At 47.9% G+C, this 20,581-nt stretch overlaps 1 protein-coding gene across 1 annotated transcript in view; it reads left to right on the forward strand.

Annotated features, from left to right (window-relative positions):
• LOC118771891 (A disintegrin and metalloproteinase with thrombospondin motifs 20-like) overlaps window positions 1-20,581 on the forward strand; it is a 67,743-nt gene that overhangs the window by 18,553 nt on the left and 28,609 nt on the right. Inside the window, exons 9-19 of the mRNA XM_036520036.1 lie at window positions 1,275-1,421; window positions 4,586-4,727; window positions 5,624-5,728; window positions 13,534-13,679; window positions 14,080-14,261; window positions 15,000-15,136; window positions 15,387-15,504; window positions 17,563-17,658; window positions 19,259-19,425; window positions 19,522-19,651; window positions 20,448-20,574. Of these exons, the coding sequence (XP_036375929.1) occupies window positions 1,275-1,421; window positions 4,586-4,727; window positions 5,624-5,728; window positions 13,534-13,679; window positions 14,080-14,261; window positions 15,000-15,136; window positions 15,387-15,504; window positions 17,563-17,658; window positions 19,259-19,425; window positions 19,522-19,651; window positions 20,448-20,574 (1,497 nt within the window). The remainder of the gene's footprint in view (window positions 1-1,274; window positions 1,422-4,585; window positions 4,728-5,623; window positions 5,729-13,533; window positions 13,680-14,079; window positions 14,262-14,999; window positions 15,137-15,386; window positions 15,505-17,562; window positions 17,659-19,258; window positions 19,426-19,521; window positions 19,652-20,447; window positions 20,575-20,581) is intronic.

Below are 20,581 nucleotides of genomic sequence, written 5' to 3' on the forward strand. Positions count from 1 at the left end.
GTCTCCACTCTGTCTCCAGAGCAGGGATAAATACGTTGTTTAGTGGCTCCCTTCAGAGCACGTCCGTGACAAGGCTTTGACATCATTTAAGTGTGAAATGTTCCTCTTACAAAACTGATTCTGTGTTCCATTAATCTGCTCTGGGGTGGTATACTGCCTTGATTCTGCGGTGTGTAGCAGCGGGACAGTCTCGGGACACTGCAGCTGTGGCTTTTACTCCTGGTGATTCAGATAGAGTCTGAATGTGTGGGCTCATCTCTTTCTCCTTTAAAGACAGACACTGAGGTTAGCTGGGGAAGTAGTCTGTCAGCAGGGTTCTGCCCTGCAACATTTCTTGCCATGTTCAGAGCCGGCCCTTGTTGTGGCAGTAGAAGTTTTTTTCAGTAGAAGATGGAAACCCAGGCTGGTAGAGGCCACCAGAGGAAAAGTGGTGTGTGCAGGAGGAATGCAGGGCTGGAATTTTCTGCTGAGGGTGTCAGTCCCCCGGCACCACGAGCACGACCCTGGAAAAGGGAGCGGCGACAGAAGCAACCAGATACGCACTGTTACAAATGACCCAACGCACCAGAAAAATACGTGCTGGAGTGCCGTGGTGAAAGAGAACGGCTCCAGCGACATTCTGCCTCTGTGTTCCATGTCCTGAGTCTGACAGTGACCGACAGCAACTGAGTGTGACTGGCTATGACTGTCAGTGATGTCCCGTTTCAGATAGGGGCTGCTTCTTCTTAGGTAGACATAACAACAGGACCACATAGGCTACATTTTAGCAGGCTATCAGTTACTGCCATTGAAATACACAACATTGTATTCCCCATAAAATTGTGTTGTATTTTCACTAACTCTCTAAATCAAAAGGGTTATGCTGGAAGCGTTTAAATCCTTTGAAATGAATACATCTGAATTTTGAATGATAGAAGAATCATAAGTCAGATGATGCAATCAAATGATTCCGAGACAATTAATGTTTTGTGGCCTGTGACTGACAGTGAGGTCACGCTCTGTGCTGTGTGGACGGCCAGTAAGGAGAAGCAGTGACCACACAGTGTGTAAGCCATGACAAGTTTCCTTCCAGATGTAGAGGTGTTGAAATCTCTGAAGGCATCAGAAACCAGGTGAAGGAATCTCATATGGAAGGAATTGATTTTGATATTTCCGCAGAAGGTCCAGGTGACCTCCACGAAAGCTGGCATATTTCAAATCTGAGTGACATTTACTGCTTCCTCCATTCCTGTGTGTGACAGTGTGTGTGTGTGTGTGTGTGTTCCCTGCTGCAGCTTCAACATGCCCCACGACGACAACCTCAAGTGTAGAGAGTCTGGGTTGAAGCAGCAGTACCACGTCATGGCCCCCATGCTCAACTACGACACCAGCCCCTGGTCCTGGTCCAAGTGCAGTCGCAAGTACATCACTGACTTTCTCGAGTAGGTACCCTTTCCTTGTGTATTATCCTGAGCTCACTGCCTTTTGCCTTAGGGACTGTTTTCAAGCTCGAGAACATTGCATTCTGCTGCATTCAAACCCATTGCTGACCCCCTTATTTAGAACAGCTTACATGTCTGAATGGATGATTTGCCAGCAAACTAGATATGACACAAATATAAATACTCAGTTGGAGGAATTTAAAAATGCATGGCTTCGATTCAAATATCCTTTCCTATTTTGTCCCCTCATCTCAATTATCTGAGTTTTATGAAGTATTTATGAAGTATTAACAGTGTTAACTTCAAAGTCGTGTGTCTGCATGCTTTTATCCACATAGTTCTAATGTCAGCTTGTCATTGGCTGCTTTAAGAGGTATCCGCCTTTGATGATCTGGGTGGTTTATCACCCTCCTCGCCCCTGCCTCTGTCACACAGGGTAGAGTGATTCTGTGGATGCTGCTCAAACAGCCGGTCCGGAACTTTCCCTGTCACAATGGTAACTCGGGGCAAACAGCCCTCCGCATGCCCCAAAGCAAAGCTCTAAAAGGGTTTTTATTTGAGATGGGACATGTCAGTTCTAATTGGATTTTCCCTTGGACCTGACCCCTCTGAACCGCGCTCTGGCTGCACCGATTGTGGACCTGTACAAAAGGCAGCCTTGTTGGTGAGCTGCCAGCAGGGACGGCAGGACTGAATCATTCTGCAGTGCTGCGCAGGACTGCGCATACCTATCTTCAGCAACACCTTGGCATGCAAACCCCAGCAGCTACAGGCTATGACCCTCTCCTGTTAGGGGCTTACTCTGTGCCTGTGTGAGCATGGAGAAAATAGCAGTTGCAGTGGGGTAGCCTCTCACATGTTTCAGAAGAAAACTGATTTGCTTAACAAGTGCCTAAGAAGGGCAATATTTATAAACACTCAGTGGTGAGAGATGGGTGGTAGTACAGACCCACAGTGGTGGGAAAGGCCCTTGAATGAACAGTTGCAGCTTTTGTGGTCTGTTTCTCTTACAATGAGGCACATTCATTAAAGCTACACTTCCACTCTCCGCAGAGGTGACATGGTCAAGTACATCTGTGTTTTGACTGGCCATTCTTCCACAAGAGTCCTCTAATGTTTAACACTTCCCTGCAAACATAATGGCAGAAAGAATTTCCCATAATGCAGTGTGTTCTGGAAGTGCAACTTTAGTTCGGCTGCTTTCGTCTAGTTTTTTTCCCTGTGCTCAGAAAGGAAGGTTGACTGAACTTTACAGTGCCTTTTGCCATGAGCCATTTTATGTCATACTTCATATTGCCAATGAATTTGTGTGTATGAACATTACCATTGCAAGTGAAATTTGTGTTAGTGTTCAGACCACATCGTTACTAAAACACAGTTAGTTGTTAAGCATTTTGTGAATTAAGCAAACCTCAAAGTATGCATAGTGTAGGATAGTATGTTTTCTGTGAAACCTGGTGATAAATGAAACACCATCAGTCATGTCCTCCGGGGTTATGTGTGAGTAACATCATAGCAGTTGCATCTGATGAGAAAGATTACCTATATGGTAATGATTATAATTTTGCCTCTTATGGCCGATACAGAGATGGTAACTTGTGATTTTCTTAAGGATCTGGCTTTGAAGAAAATTCTCCAATGAGAAGCAGATGTGTATTTAGTTACATAACCAGAGGGCACAGAATTTGCAGAGTTGGACCACATTGATTAGTTAAAAAGCTATGAAAAAGGAATTTGGTAATGCAGACTCTGATGGCGGCCGCTTTTCTCATATTCATCCTATTTGAAATAACGGACCTGTAAGGTTTGTCCTGCTGTGATTCACTGTTGAGACACTCAGCTCGTGGTGCATCTCTGAATCATTTTGCCATGACAGATGATTTCCTACCTTTCAGCGTTAGCCTTTTTTCCTTCGCGTTAGAATCATTTCACAAAGTGTAGATCTTTGCTGAAACAAAGGGTTTCTTTCAGTTATGTCAGAAATGAAAGGAAAACCACTTCAGTACGCGGAGTTAAGCTGTTGTAATTATGGGGCTTGTGGACCCCTCTGGTGTCAAGCGGATGCTTCGTCTCAATGGAGGGACAAATTGCAGAAGCAGCAGCAACATGTCCTGTAATTACACACTGTGCACGTTACGTGTCTGTTTCCCCATTGCTCTGGCAAGGGAAGAGAAAGGCCTTCTGAACTGCACGTTCTGCTTTATGCCAGTTAACAATGTTCCTCTGTGTTAAAGCTTTCAGTACGTCTCAACTCTGGCATTTATACAATTAGTTGATGTTTTTTTTTCTCCCCAAAAAAGGTCTGCGTTTGTTGGCCTTTGTGCTGTGAGGGTGGGCGTGGTCACCCACACAATTTGTCATTGCAGACAGAAGGCTGACAGACCTGACTTGTTGATGTAATTAAACTGTGGCGGGTTGGCAGATTCATTCGCTCTGAGAATCCCCCGTTCTGTGCGGATTCTGTGTGGATGGGGAGGGTCATCTGAGGAGAAAAAGCTTTTCTCAGAACTGAGGCACAGGCTGTGTGCTGTGCAGGACAGTCAGCTCCAGTCTTATTGCATCAGACTTTTGCATATTCCCAGAGGTCAGCTGAGAGCACACTCCTGTTTTTGCACCTGGGGAGGCATGGGAAATGAAGAATGCAAGGTGTGTGTAGCCAATCAGGGTTTAGAGGGGGATGATCAGGTGACCAGATTTAGAGTATCATTTAAGGATTTCACCTGGACTTCTGAGTCGAAACTCTCACTGTTTTGGTAAGTGCTGTGAAGTCTTTAATGGCCACAGTGAGTTGAGATCTTGTCTCATCTGAAAGAGCGCCTCCTACAGTATGGTGTCCCCATCACTGTACTGAGGCATTAGATTTAGGTGGTCCAGAGGGAAGACTGCCCTATGTTCTGCAGCCTGATTTTCCCTCCTGTTCAGGTATTAACCAAGCCTGGCCCCACTTAGCTTCAGCTGTCTGGCATGACAAGACTACAGAGTGGTATGTCTGCAGACCAATTCCAACCAACAGTCTGGAGATGCAGGCCACCTACCTGAAACAGTGTGCATGTGCATGTTTTACCGTGCTGTAATGCAGTGGATCTTACAGCGACCATGTGTCTGGTTTACAGCACTGACCCTGTGATTGGTTGACACAGTCTCATCTCTGTGTTGGCTTTCAGCACTGGATACGGGGAGTGTCTCCTAGATGAGCCAGTCAGCAGGACCTACGACCTCCCCCCCCAGCTCCCCGGCCAGCTCTACAGCGCCAACAAGCAGTGTGAGCTCATGTTCGGACCTGGGTCCCAGGTCTGCCCCTACATGGTGAGGCTCCGCTCTGTGATAATAATATAATAACATCTGTACCTAACATCTACAGCAGAAAGTATGCTCTCCGCAGGAAGCGGGTTGATTCGCTTTGTCTTATGGTACATTGTGCACGTCAGTGAGGCTCATGTCACACTGCGGTCTGTGAGCTGAGGGCTTGTCCTTTTCATTCTTTACCATGAAACTGCATTTTCCTGCCCTGATCACTTGACTGTAATGCGTTAATAATCACTGTTGTTTTAATAATGAGTAACAGAGTAATATCAGTGATGTCCGTAAGGCCACAATGCCTTAATCAGGTGTCTGGTGTAGAATCAGTTCTTTCACAACTCTACACTTTCCATAAACTTAAGACCAGCCATGGCCAGATGCTGAGTTTTATTGCAGTGGCCATGTCCTAATGGGGATCGTTTTAATGACTTGCAAATCAGTAATTAGGTCATTTTTTTGCCAGTGTTTCTGCCTTTGAGTGCCAAAAATAACCGGCAGATACTGTGTCTGCATTGCTAAACAAGGGTATCTGTGTTCCTCTGAGGGGTAACATTACAGTTAATCTTCATTCAGGCACCAGGTTGTGTTGTGTAGTTGGCCTGACTCAGGTGTGGTGAACAGAGAATGATTATGTGCAGAGCAGGCCTGGGTCTCGCCTGTTAGTGGCTCTGCCCTGAAACTGGCTCCCAGCAGGGTTTAAAGAGCGGGTGATGACAGCAAGGACCGCCGCCAACTTGGCACGAAACGGGGAGCGATTTTTGGAGAGCTTGTCGTCCAAGTTGGTCATTTGCCTCACTGCTCCAGCCCAGCAGGAAGCGGTCATGTTGGGTGTCCACCCGGCGGTTGCCCTGCACGACGCAGTCCCTGGGTAACCCCGCGCTCTCCTCTCCTGTCCCCCGCAGAAACAGTGCAAGCGGCTGTGGTGCTCCAGTGCGGAGGGGGACCACAAAGGCTGCCGCACGCAGCACATGCCCCTGGCCGACGGCACCGACTGCGGCCGCGGAATGGTGAGAGCCACCGCTCCTCCCACACTGAGCTACACAGCCAATCGGAATTCACTGCATTAGATAAGATTGCCTCTGGGTGCGCTAGCCAGCCAATGAGAATTCACTGCATTACATTACATTGCCTCCAGAGAACAGGCTCTGTGCGTGAGTGTGTCCTGCCTTTTGTGTGCATGGTCCCCTGGGTACTGCTGTGTGCATGCTGTTGAATACCTGTGTTGCGTGGATTCGGTCATGGTGTCTCACTGTGATTGCCTCTGTGAAGCTAAATCCCTTACAGCGCTGGAGATGCTGTTCCCTAATCAGAGCCAGCATTCAGCTCATGTTCTCATAGTGTGTTCAGTTCCACCTCTAATAACCTTCAAAATATAAACCTAACAGAACATTGTGAGTGCCACTGTTAGACTGGCTGAAATTTACCCCTGATTATCTGTTAGTGAAAAAGGACATGATGTGACGATTACATGTTTATCATACTGTAAAATATATTTCTGTATAATTTGAATTGATCTATACTTGCATTTTGTAAATGGACGCATTGCCATCTGTAAATCATTTGAGGTTAATTATGGCAGGATTCTGTGCCTGCAGTTGTTTTCCACAATGCAAGGGGGGGGTTGTTATAAGGTTTTTTGTTTAATCAGGGTCCATCGAGCCTAATTACGGCAGCTTGTTGAGTACAGTACAGTAGAGAAATGGTAAGAGAGTGGAGGAGGTGTGGAGGTTAGAAAGGAGTTCCCACAGCAGGAGTACACAGCTCGGTCACCTTGCTCTGACCCCACGACCTCAAACCCCTTTAGAATTCAGGTGAGCGTGTCAGTGGGCCAGGATCGATGGAGCTCACAGCTCAGACTCACACAGCATGAAGGACCCAGACACTTAACCTCTTCCTGTCTGGAGTGTCTCAGAATAACCATTGGATCATGCAGGTCTGACATCTCACTGTACCTACGCTCACATCCTGTAAATACTTAACTCACTACACATTAATAAATGAAACCCTAACTTGGATAACACGTTCACCCAGCTGCAACGGCTACAGTGCAGTGACTAGCAAGGTGACTGTTATGGTGATGTGTCTGGTGATCCAGTGTCTGGCTAAGAGTGACACTGGGTGATGTAACTGGAGAACTTTTCCTTTGCCCAAAGGCACGATGTTTGGTCTGCCTTGTTGCTACGGGAAATAATGACTGTCTACTAAAAACTGTAAAACCCTAAAGATAGTAAATTAAATTTTTACCATTACTGATCACAGGAAGACAAGAAAACCAGGATCACGTGTATTATCTATCTATGAAAAAAACACACCGATGACATCATTGTAGGAACGCAGAACTGTTCTGTCAGAGCTTTCATCACAGTGAGGTGCTGATGTGAGTCTTAGCTCTAAATCCCTCTTTGAATCCCTGCTGAAACAAACACCTGAGTGGCTTAAACTGCATGCATATGCTATGGAGGTGCAGAACATTCCAGAAAGAGTTTCCTGTCAGGGCTGTCACTGTGCTCCATGAGGGACCATGACCATCAGGGGATCGGAGGGGGATAGGGTTACACTCAAAAACACAGGGCTGTTTCTGTTACCTCGTAGCACCTTTGTTTTTCAGGGCGTTTGGTGCCGTTTGGATGTGGGGTCTTTGAAGTGCAGGAAGGCAAGGAGTGAGGGCCCCTGAGTGTGAGCTCACCTGGTCCTGCAGGACCCTTTCATGTGCGGGAGCAAGGGGGGGGGGGGACCTGGAGCATCCCAGAGACGTCTGTGCTGATCTGTGCTGTTGTGCTGTCATCCCAGCGGTCACATGACGCTGCCTTAGATACAGAGGTGTTAGCGAGGGATACCGTTGGGTGATCAAAGCGACGTGACGGTCATTGTCTCAGTAACCCCGGTAACCGGAGCTGGTGCCCTCAGTGCCCCTATCAGAGAGTCATTAGGCCTGATTTCTGGGTAATTTCGGCACACTCGCGGGAACACTCGGTTCGTGGAAACGTTAGTGGCGGTCCATAGGATTTCTGACAGGCTGCCAGACTTTACTAACTGTTTGATCCTCTCAGTCAGGGCCGCGTTTAACAGCAATCCCAAGATGAATCCAAACCAACCCAAACAAAAGGAATACAAGCTTACTGACATGACACAAATGATACAGTATGAATCCACGCAAAGGACAAGGCTTTTATTGAACAGAGTAAACCAGTTCCAGGGTTTGGTGGAATATCATTGGCCGGGCTGCCTCTGCGTCAGCCAGTCTTCTTGCGGGGTGCTTTAGCGAGTAACACAGTCACATGACCTCAGCAGCGCCTGTCATCTAATTCAGCGAGCCGTGCTCTAACGAGGGAGGCCAATCAGTGCCTATAAATATCCCTCTTTCTGGCCCTCTCACTGGCTCAGTGATGGAGGAGGGCAGCGTGGAGGAGAGGGCGAGTGTGTGGCCTCGTTCACCCCGGCTGGCGGAGCTCTTCCCAGGGAGCGCACGGGTTCAGACCGCACGGCTTTAGCAACCCCGAGCGTACATTCCACCAGGAGTATTGTACTGCGTGAATGCGCACTGTCAGAAAGACTGCGCTGGTGAAGGAAAGGAAAGTGTGTGAGAAAGCAACACTATAAAAGAATGGGACAGGACAGGGTTTTTTTATGGAATAAGTCTTTCACCTCAGGAATAAACATTTGTGTACTCTGATTTAATATTTCAAGTTTCACCCATCCTTCAGTGTCTATATCATGTTTTCTATCTATGTATAGACTGTTTTAAATCTTTATCAGGAGTATAGTCAGGGATATTTGGCCAAATCTGCGGGGAAGCACAGATGTATCTCACTCCCTATTTCCCTCACATTGAGCACCATTTTATTTGTAAAGCAGGTGATGCTGCTGAATGTTAGCATTACTGAAGTGGTTGAGGCAGAGATGTTAATAGTGTTAATGATGATCGATGTTTTGCCTAAAGTAAGGCTCTGTTCAGTAAATAGTGTCCCAGTCCTGATGGATTTCAGCTTTCTCTGAGAGTAGAGCTGTGATCGCCTGTGCTTTCAGAGGATGGCTGGAATGTACTGCTGAGGTTTTGCAGTCGTAAGTGTCTGTTATTTATTAGTGGGTGAATGACGTCCCTGGTTTCCCCTCACTGGAGAGGAGTGGAAAGGGCGTGGAATTTCCCGCGCTGATCCGTGCTGATTTGCGGTTTCGCACCTAAAGGATACGCAGCACAGACCTGCGGTTTCTGTACCCTCATACAGGAGGCAGAGAGAGGGGTGTGAGGTGCTGGATTTGACAGCTCTTCCTCCTGTACGTGTCTGACTCAAGCCTGTTATTACAGTGAAATGAGTGGGTGGAGCTCTCGGCAGGTCCGTTGTACCTGCCCTCTGTAGAGAGCTTTGCTTTTGGCCGCCGGTCAAATGTATCATTACAGAGCTTGATGCATTTCCTGTGTTTATTCCAGTTTTCCCCTCACCCTGAGATTGTTAAACAATATCCTTTTCCTTTCCCTGTGTATCACTTTTTCTTTGTATAACTCTGAATGAAGTTGAAGCCTTTCCGAATTTGGACACAAAGACACTGCATTGATTATGTACAGTTGCAGTGTGTAAATTGCCAGTAGGTAAACATTTTGGTACATAATCTCTTAGCCCAGTTCACAGCAGGTCAGTTGCATCTAGACCTTTATCTGAGTGCGCTTGGACAAGGCTGATGGTCAGAGCTCTCAGTAACAGTGCCCCAAAACTGCTGCTATGGATAACAAAGACCCGCTGGGCCCCGAGGCCTGTAGAAATCCTGCTCAACAGTGGTCACTGGTGGAAGCTGGGCATTGATATACAGCCACATTGAAGCTGCTTAATATCTGCGGAGCAGAGATGATTCTGAGGTGCTCAGATTGGACGCTGCTGTAGGGGGTGAACTACAGCAGTCCTCTGAAGGTGTGGGTTTGCAGCATGCACTGACAGAAAGCGTGTACCGCTCTGTGTATGGGTGAATGTGTGGGTGCATATGCAGTTGTGGATGTGTATTTATGTATGTATGAATGCGTGGGTGTGAGTGTGTGCATGCGTCTGTGTGTGTGTGTGTGTGTGTACAACTGCAAGTGTGTGAGTGTGTGTTTGTGTGTGAGGTTTGCCTGTGTATGTGTGTATGCAAGTGTGTATTTATATGTGAGTTTTTCTGTGTCTGTGTGTGTGTGTGTGCGTGTGTGTGTGTCTAAAGCTCCTGGTCCTAAACACATGTTGTAGGTGCTGGTCAGCTTTTTCTCATCTTCCCCTCAGATGTCTTGCAGACCTCTCAGTGATAGACCATCCTGAGCTGGGCAAAGAGCCATTTCAGTCTGAAACAGAGACCCCTGCTTTGCTGAGACAGTTTCATCTCTCTGTGGGAGTCCAGCCTGTGTCTGCGTACCCAGAGAACTCTGGGATTGAACATACCTCCTGCTGCTTCCGTTACAGGAGCAGTTGCTCCTCACACATGACAGATGTTTCTCTTTTTTTTCCCCACTACACCTTTCTGAATTGACGGGTGTTGTAAATATGGCTGTTTAGTTGTGAGATGAAGGTGGTTTTAGGGTTTAGGTCCCGCTGCATGTCATCGGAATTCTCCCTTGAGATTGGCCGATCCAAACGGCCCTCAGAGAGGCAGTCCCTCATGTTTCCCAGCACCCTGGTGACTTCTGGAGGAGACCCCAGCATCTCAGACCACCAACGCAGTAGCGTGGAGCACCATAGCTCTGTCTCCTACAGAGAGCAGGAACAGCAGGCCGCCTGGGGAGCTCTGAGGGAGGGTCTGGGGAGCACTAACCCCGGCACAGCCTGGCCTTGATTATTCAGCACTGTAGCTTTACCACAGACGAGGAATGCATCTCTGTTCACTTATTTAATGGGTCCCGGATGTTGGGGGATCTAAATTGAGTCAGCAATCGTGATTTATTTGTCCAGATCTGTATACAGTGTGCATACGGTCCCAATGTGCCGGCTCCTTTTCGAGTAATGGTCCAGATAATAATAATGATCAATTCCTTTTTCCGTTTGCTGGAGGGAGGGCTGGATCTGACTTGGCAGTTCATTGCTAAGGTTTCAGTGCATGCGTTGCTGAGAGACTCACCGGATGGCCCAGACTTCATGTATAAAGTTCATAACGAAAGCACGTCAAGGCTGTTAACACCTGCTTCTAACGGAGAGTAACCCGTAGACTCATTCATTGTATTACAGTGCATTTCATTAGCCCAGGGGTAATGATGCAGGTGGCTATTCTCCACAGGCGCTGTGGCCTCGCAGGTGTGCCCGGGTCAGAGGCTTCAGAGAGTGTTAATGCGCCAACACCGACTCCCCGCAGGGAAAAGCTGATTTACACTCCCCGTTGATCAGTGGAATTACAACATGTCCAAGGGAAGTAGCTCTGTAGAACATGCTCCCGCAATATCAATGGGCCTTTGAATTAAATACACCCTGCCAGCCTCAGTGGATGAGGTAGATTTCCCCCAGTGTAGAGGGAGAGAATGAATTCTCTCGGAGTGTTAGTGACAGAACTGTTACTGAGAGTGCACGATTCTCTCTAAATGTTACTGAAAGAATGTGATTCTCTGTGAGTGTTACTGAGAGTGCACGATTCTCTCTAAATGTTAATAAAAGAATGTGATTCTCTGTGAGTGTTACTGAGAGTGCACGATTCTCTCTAAATGTTAATGAAAGAATGTGATTCTCTGTGAGTGTTACTGAGAGTGCATGCTTCTCTCTGAATGTTACTGAGAGTGCATGCTTCTCTTTGAATGTTACTGAGAGTGCATGATTCTCTCTGAATGTTACTGAGAGTGCATGCTTCTCTCTGAATGTTACTGAGAATAAATCAGGTCCTCCCATTATTTTAAAAGAAGATAAAAAGCATGCCAGAGATAGCTGTGTTCTGGGGAAATGTTGGACAGTGCCAGTGTCAGGATGTGCAATCTGTCTCTCCTCATGCGAGTTTTGCAGGAGGATTAATTTTATTTGACATGTTCCAGGAGTTTCTCCTGTGGTCCAAAAGCCAGCATGCAAACCAGTGAGTTCCTCAGGAAGAAGCCAGCCTGGACTCCTCCAACAGAGAGGCTCTGTCTCTCTGCTGAGAGGAATGGAGGGAGTTGGAAAAACCTTGTCCCCTCACCTTGATCTTAGCGCGCAGCCTCTTTGGTTTAGACTCCCAGCATATAGGCTGTAGAAGTTTTTGCTAAATGTTAATATGTATTACAATAAAAATGATAAATAATAATCATGATATCAATTATGGTAAATGTTGTTAATGTGGTCTGAGGAAAACCAGATATTTGTAAAGCACAGAGCCTGTCTGAATACTGGCATGGGGAGACACAGTAATACAGTAGAGAGTATATAAAAAGCTTTGCCTGTCTTTTCAGGTTAGGTTTCAGGTTTTCAGTACAACACCATAGTATGTTGTACTTTGCTTTTCCATGCTGTATTATTGTTTCTGCATTGTAAAATGCATTTAAAAATCTTAAATATGTGATTTTTGTAGTGATACTTTTAAAAGGTGTACAGAGGAAACTAGATTAAAAACATTCTGTTTTTGAAACAGTCTCACGCAGACGTGAGGAGCGTAGCACTCTAAGCAGAACCAAAAAAGAAAATAGTAATTGCAAAGAAAAACAAAGCTCTTGGAGGTGAAGACGGGTTTGCTGAACTGGCAGGAATGCCGGGCCTGCGTGTGCGGAGGGCAGGCAGAGTGTTTATTAGTGAGACGGAGCTGGCAGTAATGGCTTACAGCTGGCCCGCTCTCTGAGAGCAGCTGAGAGGAATGCACTCACAGGAAACTCGGTCTCATCAGATATGTGGGAATGATGTCACCTTAGCCAGAGCGAGCGTCTGCACTGTGAGGGAGAGAGAGAGGACTGTGGTGCCATGTTTGACACTTTTGAAACGCAGGTCGTTTACCTCTAACTGATCCCACATGGGCGCCCTGTTCTGTGTTTCTGGTGAGGGGCGATTTCTCCCGTGTCTGTAGCAGCCCTTATCCCAGCCTTCAGTCCTGCTGCCTGAGCTCTTGGGTATCTTTGCTGTGTGCGAGGCTACAGGGGTACAGCTTGAGGCAGATGTCATTTTGTCCTACGTTTCGTGGTTGGGGCGACTCCGTTGGCACCCTGATATTGAGCAGAGGACATGATCACAGCTGCAGGTGGCTGCACTTGCATAACACCTTCAGCTATTGGAGTAGAAACCCACCAATGAGACACCGTATGCCTTAATGTCCTGGTGCAGGATACAGATGTGTAAATGCATTGACTGTTAAGTCTGTAACAACCTTTGAAGGAATGCATCGCATACTACGTTATAAACACAACAGGGGCTTTCAATACAGAATGCAGATGTTTAAGACCCATCTGAGGTACTAAAGAGGTGTGTCACAGGGTACCTGGCTTTGCTCATTAAAAAACAGCCCCATTTGAAGACTTCCATCAGACGGTCTCTGAGGCGGTGCGTGATGTAACGGGCTCTGACAGCGTGGTAGTGTTGCAGTTTGCAGAAGGCCGGCTCTGGATCGTGTCTCCTGCGCCGTCACGCTCACTCATCGCGCCGTGTCAGAATAGCGCCAGCTGGAAACCATAAACATTCAGCTGGGTGAATAACGGCGGGATCTGTGTCGCCCGGCTTTGCTTTAGAGATACACTCCTACATATAAACAGGGGATTAGAGCCCAAGGAAGAACAACATTCACAGCTCTCAGTGCAGCGGGCCTGTGTGATGGTTGACGGTCTGAATCCGAGCATTGTGACGGGCAGAGTGGAGGAATGTCATGGTGGTGTCGGTGTGTCCTCTCTAAAAAAACACCCCCCTGTCCCGGCCCTCCTCAGCACTGCAGACACGGGATGTGTGTGAATAAGGAGATGGAGGCGAGACCCCTGCACGGAGAGTGGGGCCCCTGGGGGCCCTATAGCGCCTGCTCCAGGTCCTGTGGCGGGGGCACCCGAAGCACTGCCAGAGACTGCAACAAACCTGAGTAAGTCGCCCCCCGCTGGAGCCGACTGCAGGCGCAGTCCAGCGGGCTTTTCCTAACACAGATTACTGCAGTGTAAGGCGAAATGAGAATACCCTCACAGCTTTGGGAAAACTGTATTGTGTTCTGTGTTGGATGCCATTAGTGGCAATAGTGAGATGATTTCAAATGTAATGATATTTTGTCATGTTTGTAGGCCTGTAATTGTAACTCAGAAGCATGAATTTAATTTGATCAAGCAGCTACAGAGAAAGTCAGTTGGATGGAACTGAAAAGTGTATCCAGTTATTAGAGAGTAAAATCATGTGGATGGAGAAACTTTACTGATAACCTCATTCATTGGTCAGCTTTCGGGACATCATCCTCATGATGGGTCAATATTGTAACTGACCCAATTCTGCAGGCCCAGAAACGGGGGGAGGTTCTGTGTGGGCCGGAGGATGAAGTTCCGGTCCTGCAACACAGAGCCCTGTCCGCGGGGCCAGAGAGACTTCCGTGAGGAGCAGTGTTCGCAGTTCGACGGCAGACACTTCAACATCAACGGCCTGCCTCCCACCGTCCGCTGGGTGCCCAAGTACAGCGGAAGTGAGTTTATGCTGTGCACAGCAGGGCACGTTAACGAAGAACGTTATGAGCAGCGCACATACGTGTGACTCTTACTGCCGATAGCTGAAAAGGTCTGTCCTTCTCTGTGGAGGAGGGCCCCACAATCACAGCTGTTTGTTTAAGGCCTCTGGATGTTGTCAGGTGGGAATTGGAGCTCTGCTTTTTCTTGATTGGAAGAGACATGGGTACATTCACCTAATGAAAACACGAAACAAGAATCCAAGCCAGAAACACGTGCAATCAGACTATATGTGTGTCTGTATGTTACTGTGTCTTATGGCTGGAATGTTTGAGAGTTTTTCTCACAGGAATAGCCAGAGCGTGCTCAAAACAGCTCTTAGTCCCCCATGAGATTGCTGTTTGGCAAAACTCATGACATATTGGCATGGTCAGGGGTCGAAACACGCAATCTCCTGATACCACAATAAACAGCCAAGGCAGACCAGCTGACAGCACCGGGCTGCAGGAATTACATCACAGCAATGCAATTTCTGTTGAAAAACTAATACAGGGTTCAGCAGGTTTAACAGCAAGTGCTCCTGTCGAAATTATGAAAAAGAACACCAGAACATCTAGTTCTGATGAGGAAAATGTTGTTTTACATGAAGGGAGCGCTGATCTCAGTGATCTCAGTTTGGGTGAGCACAGTGTGAGGGCAGTTTTGGTGTTTTGTTTCGCCTGGGCTTGCAGTGGCCTCACTCTTCCTTCTCTCCGCAGTTCTGATGAAGGACCGGTGCAAGCTCTTCTGCAGGGTCGCCGGGACGACTGCGTACTACCAGCTGAAGGACCGCGTCATCGACGGGACCCAGTGCGGCCCCGACACTGATGACATCTGTGTTCAGGGCCTCTGCAGGGTACTGGCAAAGCCTGATCCATGAGCCTTAACTACGTGCTGATTGAATATAGATCGGTGTACATGTAGAGTTGTGTGCTTGCCCTTTGATGACACTGAATGTTAAGCAATAAATCGTATAGTGATTCATGTGGCTTGACCTTTCCTGTTGGAGTGGGAGGGTGGGTAATTGTTCGGAATGTGTCTGCCTCAGTATTGCTTGAGTTCTCTGGAATCTTCTCTTAAGTTATTTCTCTTGAATTTTTCTGTAGCAAGCGGGATGTGACCACGTTCTCAACTCCAAGGCCAGGAACGACAAGTGTGGGGTGTGTGGCGGGGACAACTCCTCCTGCAAAACTCTGGCCGGGACCTTTAACAACGCTCAGTACGGTGAGCCTGCCTGTCGCATGTGGTCCAATCGCGTTCAGCCACGACCATAACCCCTGTCCTACCTCTCTGTAATGACCGTACTGAGCAGCGGTGAGAAGCCATGACCCTGCAAAGCCACAGAGTAGCAGAATGCCTTCAACACACAACATGGCAAAATTAGAACTTATCAGACAGAAGAAGGGAAGGTGAATTTTCCGATGAAATAAATTAGAGTAATTATTAATTGAGTGGTAGAATTAGAGGTTTGGATGAGGCTGAAAGCCAGGATTAGCACTGCACATGCCCTGGGCCTTGTTCTTAAGCATGGAAAAGCTCTGTGAAAGTTGTCATTTCCTCCAAACCACCCCATTGCATCCCTGCATCCTGTGTTAAATTTGGTAATCTCGACTCAGCCTCCAGCCTCTTGAAGTGTTGTGGGATGCCCGGTCTTCTCTGGAAACGGAGAGCACTGTTTCCTTACTGCTAATTACTGAGGGCAGGGCGGAACTGTGTTTACCAAATGTTTGTTTTGTTTTTGCTTTCGAGTCTCTCTCCGTTGGGTCTACCTTTTGTCTGCGGAGGAATCCGTGCCAAACATGTGTTCGTCCTCATCTCTGACTCATCCTCCAACGTCTTCTGAAACATCGGCCTGACCTTGGATGACATTGGCTGAAAACCGATGCAGAGCAGGATATCCCTCCTCCATGATGCTCAGGGTCTAATCCAACTAATCATAGGCTGTCTCCAGCTGCCGGGGCCCGGGGGTGGCTGGGGGGACCCCAGCCGGCTGATGGGGAGACAGGCTCTGCTTTAGACAGCTCTTTGAGTAAGGTCCCGCTGTTTTCAATTTTCCTGTCGTCTCATCGCGCCGAAGCAGACAGGCTAATCACGCTGCGGCCTTTCCTGGCTTTGAGGAAAACCCTCCGTGCTTTTGGAAGGGAGGACGGCGGAGAGGACCTGTCACAGTCTCCCTGCGGAGTCGGCGGGTTACCCAGCCCTCGGCTTTGGTTAAGCGGATTCATGCGGCGGAAAGCCTTGATGATCTGGCACGGTCCTCCAGCCAAGGCGGAGCACGGTATCCCCTCACCATATGAAGGAACCTCAAGTATCCCAGAATGCTTGGCAGGGGGAAAAGGAGTTCTGGGCTGTGAGTGGGGAGGCTTTTCTCAGAGCCTGCCGTGTGTGCATTGTGCGGTTGAGTTGGATCGTACGTGTGGTCGTTGGCCGGGACTGAAGTTTAGTTAAGGGAGGGCTGCGGTTTTTTAATTCAGTCGTGATGAGCACTTACAAGGCAACACTGTCCTTACCGGTTTGGGAGGGGGTTTAACATCATACTTACAAAGTGGTTTGTGTGGAATTCAAATCTTTCCCAATGCGAATTGAATGCTAATTTTGAATTTAAAACCTTCCAAAACTTTAACTATTTAAATTTTAAGTTTAACATTTGAACCGTCCTGTGGCAGCACCTCTGCATTGTAAAGTGTGTGCGTCTCCTTTTGCAGTCTGAGTGCAAAGGTTACAGCTGGGTTTACCACAACAGAAATGCTTTCTTATAGGTTCTGTGTGTGCTGAAGAGTACTTCACCTGAGTTCAGCTGGCTCTGCGGTCACTGTGGTGGTCGCCCTGTTGCAGACATTTGGCGTGATTGACGAGGAGCTGAGCAAATGAAACACGGGGACAAGCACATACTTCTGTTTGGCTTCAATCGAAGGATAATTACGTTGTGGCCAGTTTCTTTTTTTTTTTTTTTTTGATGGATGTGAGGCAACCTTTACAAGTGGTGCCCTTGGGTGGCACAGCCTGTTAATTGGACTGATGCCTTCCTGCCAGGAGACAGGCAGGAGAACAAAGACACTCGCATATTATCATCGCCGTCAATTGCTGATTATCAATGAAAACTGGCCTCTGAAGATGCCACTGACAACCACATTACTTCTAAGTGTGTTATTAAAAGGAAGGGTTTTTTTCCAGCCGTGGAAACCTGAGGACCTGCTTGCTACAGATGTGAGGCTGGTTTATTAGGTGTGAGTTTCAGGTTTCCTTGCTAAAATGACAATCATTTTACTCTTTTCTTCCCAGGTTACAATATCGTTGTGCGAATCCCAGCAGGAGCGACCAACATTGACATAAAGCAAGTCAGCTACTCTGGGAAGCCAGAGGACGACAACTACCTTGGTGAGCACATCGAACCATCAGCCAAGAATGGGTTTGATTTATGTACAGAAGAATGTGTCTGTAGCTGCACTGTGTACACCCTGAAACAATCACTGCTGTTTGCTTTGATCCGAGTCTTTTTCGGTTTGAGGCTCAATCAGTCTTACTGGCTGTTTGTATGTGTCTTCTTGTGGGTTTCTGCTCTAGTGACATGCATGTAATATAAACATGCGCATACCCACACACATATTCTAAATGTATTTGTAGACTTGACAGGGTTGCAAATGTGTACCTTTTTCACAAAGTATTCCGCAACATCATTATTGCAGCAGTTTAAAATAGGACAATTTCACATGAGACCACTTTGGAATAAGCATACAATAGCAACGCATGCATAACCGCAAGGCGTCTGTTTTCTGAACTCACTATGACTTCCACACACACAGCACAGAACGACTGTAGGGGTTTGAAAACAAGGCTAGCTTTGGCCCTGCAGCTAGGCCGGGTGGCTTGTAGAGTTTACCTTGAGGGAGAAATTGCTGAGATTAGAGCGAAGTGGGTCTGTGGTATTCTGTATAAGTGTGAGTGAGTGAGTGAGTGAGTGAGTGAACGAGCAAGCGTATGTTGTGTACAGTGTGTGTGTGTGTGTGTGGGGGCATTGGGTGAAGGGTTGGGGATGAGACATTCGTGTGTAGGGTTGGGGATGGCTGTATAAGCAAACAGACTGTCAGTGAGGGAGACAGATGAGTGTGTGAAATAGGTGCTAATTAGATGCATGTGTGGCCAGTGGAGCTGAAAGCTGATAGGGGCAGGGCGATGGCCAGCGATAAACACCGCCCCCCCCCCCCCCCCCCCATGCGGAAACGTGCATTGCGCAATGTTTGCTCTCTTTCCTGCTCTCTTACCCCGGCCGCTGTGGGAGGCTGATGGAGTTGATAGTCAGGAGGCCGTTTTTAAGCTTCACTGTGATCGGCAGGCGTGTAGCATGCAGGTTAATGTAAAGCCACTCAAGACTGAGGTGCTCATACTGAGGCATTAAAGGAAACAGTGTTCCTCGTGACTGCACACACGCTCCTTTAGCATGCTTTCTGTTTGCTAACTGTGTGATTGTATGAGTGAGTGTGTGTGTGTGTGTGTGTGTGTGTGTGTGTGTGTGTGTGTGTGCACGCGTGCGTGTGCGTGTACGTGTGCATATGCACGTGGGTGCATACAAGCATGTGCTAAAGCTCACCTCCATGCATGACAAATAGCTATTTTAAAATATTTACTTTTTAACCTGAGCACAGAAGAAAAATGTTGTAATCAAGATTTCAAGAGAGGAGATCCTTGGCACAAGCATGCGTGAAAATGCTAAACGTAATAGTCTTGACTAAATTCAAATTATAATGTTAAGGTTCAACGATTGTAGCGCAGGATGTGATGGATTGTTGGGATTTCGTACCGGCTCTGAACAACTCGTAGTAATGAATGTGTGGGGTAGGTTAATGTGACAATTTTTTTTTTTTATGTACTTAAAAATTCTCTGGACATAATCAAGATTTCCTCAGAACAGGAAAACGCAATGAGTCCCATATGGGTTGTAGCACTTACATTTTTCATGTTTGTGTTTCCTGTCCCCCAGCGTTGTCTGACAGCCAGTCCAATTTTCTGCTGAACGGGAACTTTGTGGTGGCCATGTTCAAAAGGGAAATCACCTTCAAGGGGACGGTGATAGAGTACAGCGGGTCGGACACCAAAGAGGAGCACATCAACTGCACAGACAGGATCGAGGACGAGCTCGTCCTGCAGGTCAGCCTCGTGCAGCCGACGCTTTCGCTGCTCTCTGTGTCATAGCTCACGTGTGTCCCGTTATAAACTGCCCCCCTCTCTCTGTCCTGGAACCAGGTGCTGTGTGTGGGGAACCTGTACAACCCCGATGTGCGTTACTCCTTCAACATCCCCATCGAGGAGCAGAAGGAGCAGTTCGTGTGGGACCCCTCCGGTGCCTGGACAGAGTGCAGCCGAATTTGCCAAGGTACCATGGCTCACACTGGCAGCAGGAAGAAGTGGCATACGCTCCGCCTAATGTCTTAGGTTTTACCCGTTAAAATTAGAATGCAAAGGCAACAGCTGCACATCAGTATCAGCCAGCTTAGCTGCTTCTGGTTTAAACAGTTAGCTAGTGAGCTAAGTGAGTGAATGGTGGAGAGTTTGAGTCTTGGTGGCTGTTTTAAAGTGGGCCCGCTCAGCAGCAGCGGGCTTCCCAGGCCAATGCACACTGCAGCAGGAATGTTGCAAGACAAAAACCAGATGCCCACAGACGGAGCGAGGGTCCTGGGGCGCAGCACCTTGTTATCTGCCCAGCACAATGGATCGGAGTGCGCATTCTGCCCCCGGACGTGTGTCCCCCACACCGTGACCTGACCCGCAGCCGGCTGCGCACATGTCCAATCAAAACGCAGTATATCACGGACTTCCTGCCCAACGCGCTGACACGAGCAGCCAGGGTTCTGCCCCGGCAGCGGCCAGCGAGGCCTGCGCAGGGCCCCCTGGGGGCTGTCCTGGCCAGCTCAGTGGGACTTTTATGGGGTTTAAAATGTCATATTTTGTAGCTTCAGGAAGAAAGTCCATCACCAGTGTGCTTATTTAATATTTCATCCACCTGTTTGAGAACCGAGGAGCCCATAAATACATTACGAATGGGACAGAATGTCAAGGAGTTTTGATCAAACAATTTGGGAGGGATGTGAAATATTGACTCTGGCAGTGAAGCGGTTTCCAGATGTGTCTCTGCGGAGTTTTAATTCAAACCTGGCTGTCTCCTGCCGAAGGTGAGCGGAGGCGCAAGGCCACATGCGTGCGCAAAAGCGACCACCTGGTGGTGTCCGAGCAACGCTGCGAGCACCTGCCCCGCCCCAGCGGGATCAGCGAGCCCTGCAGCACCGAGTGTGAGATCAGGTACGCA

Source organism: Megalops cyprinoides, chromosome 25 (assembly GCF_013368585.1).
Source record: "Megalops cyprinoides isolate fMegCyp1 chromosome 25, fMegCyp1.pri, whole genome shotgun sequence".
NCBI classification, from domain to species: Eukaryota; Metazoa; Chordata; class Actinopteri; order Elopiformes; family Megalopidae; genus Megalops; species Megalops cyprinoides.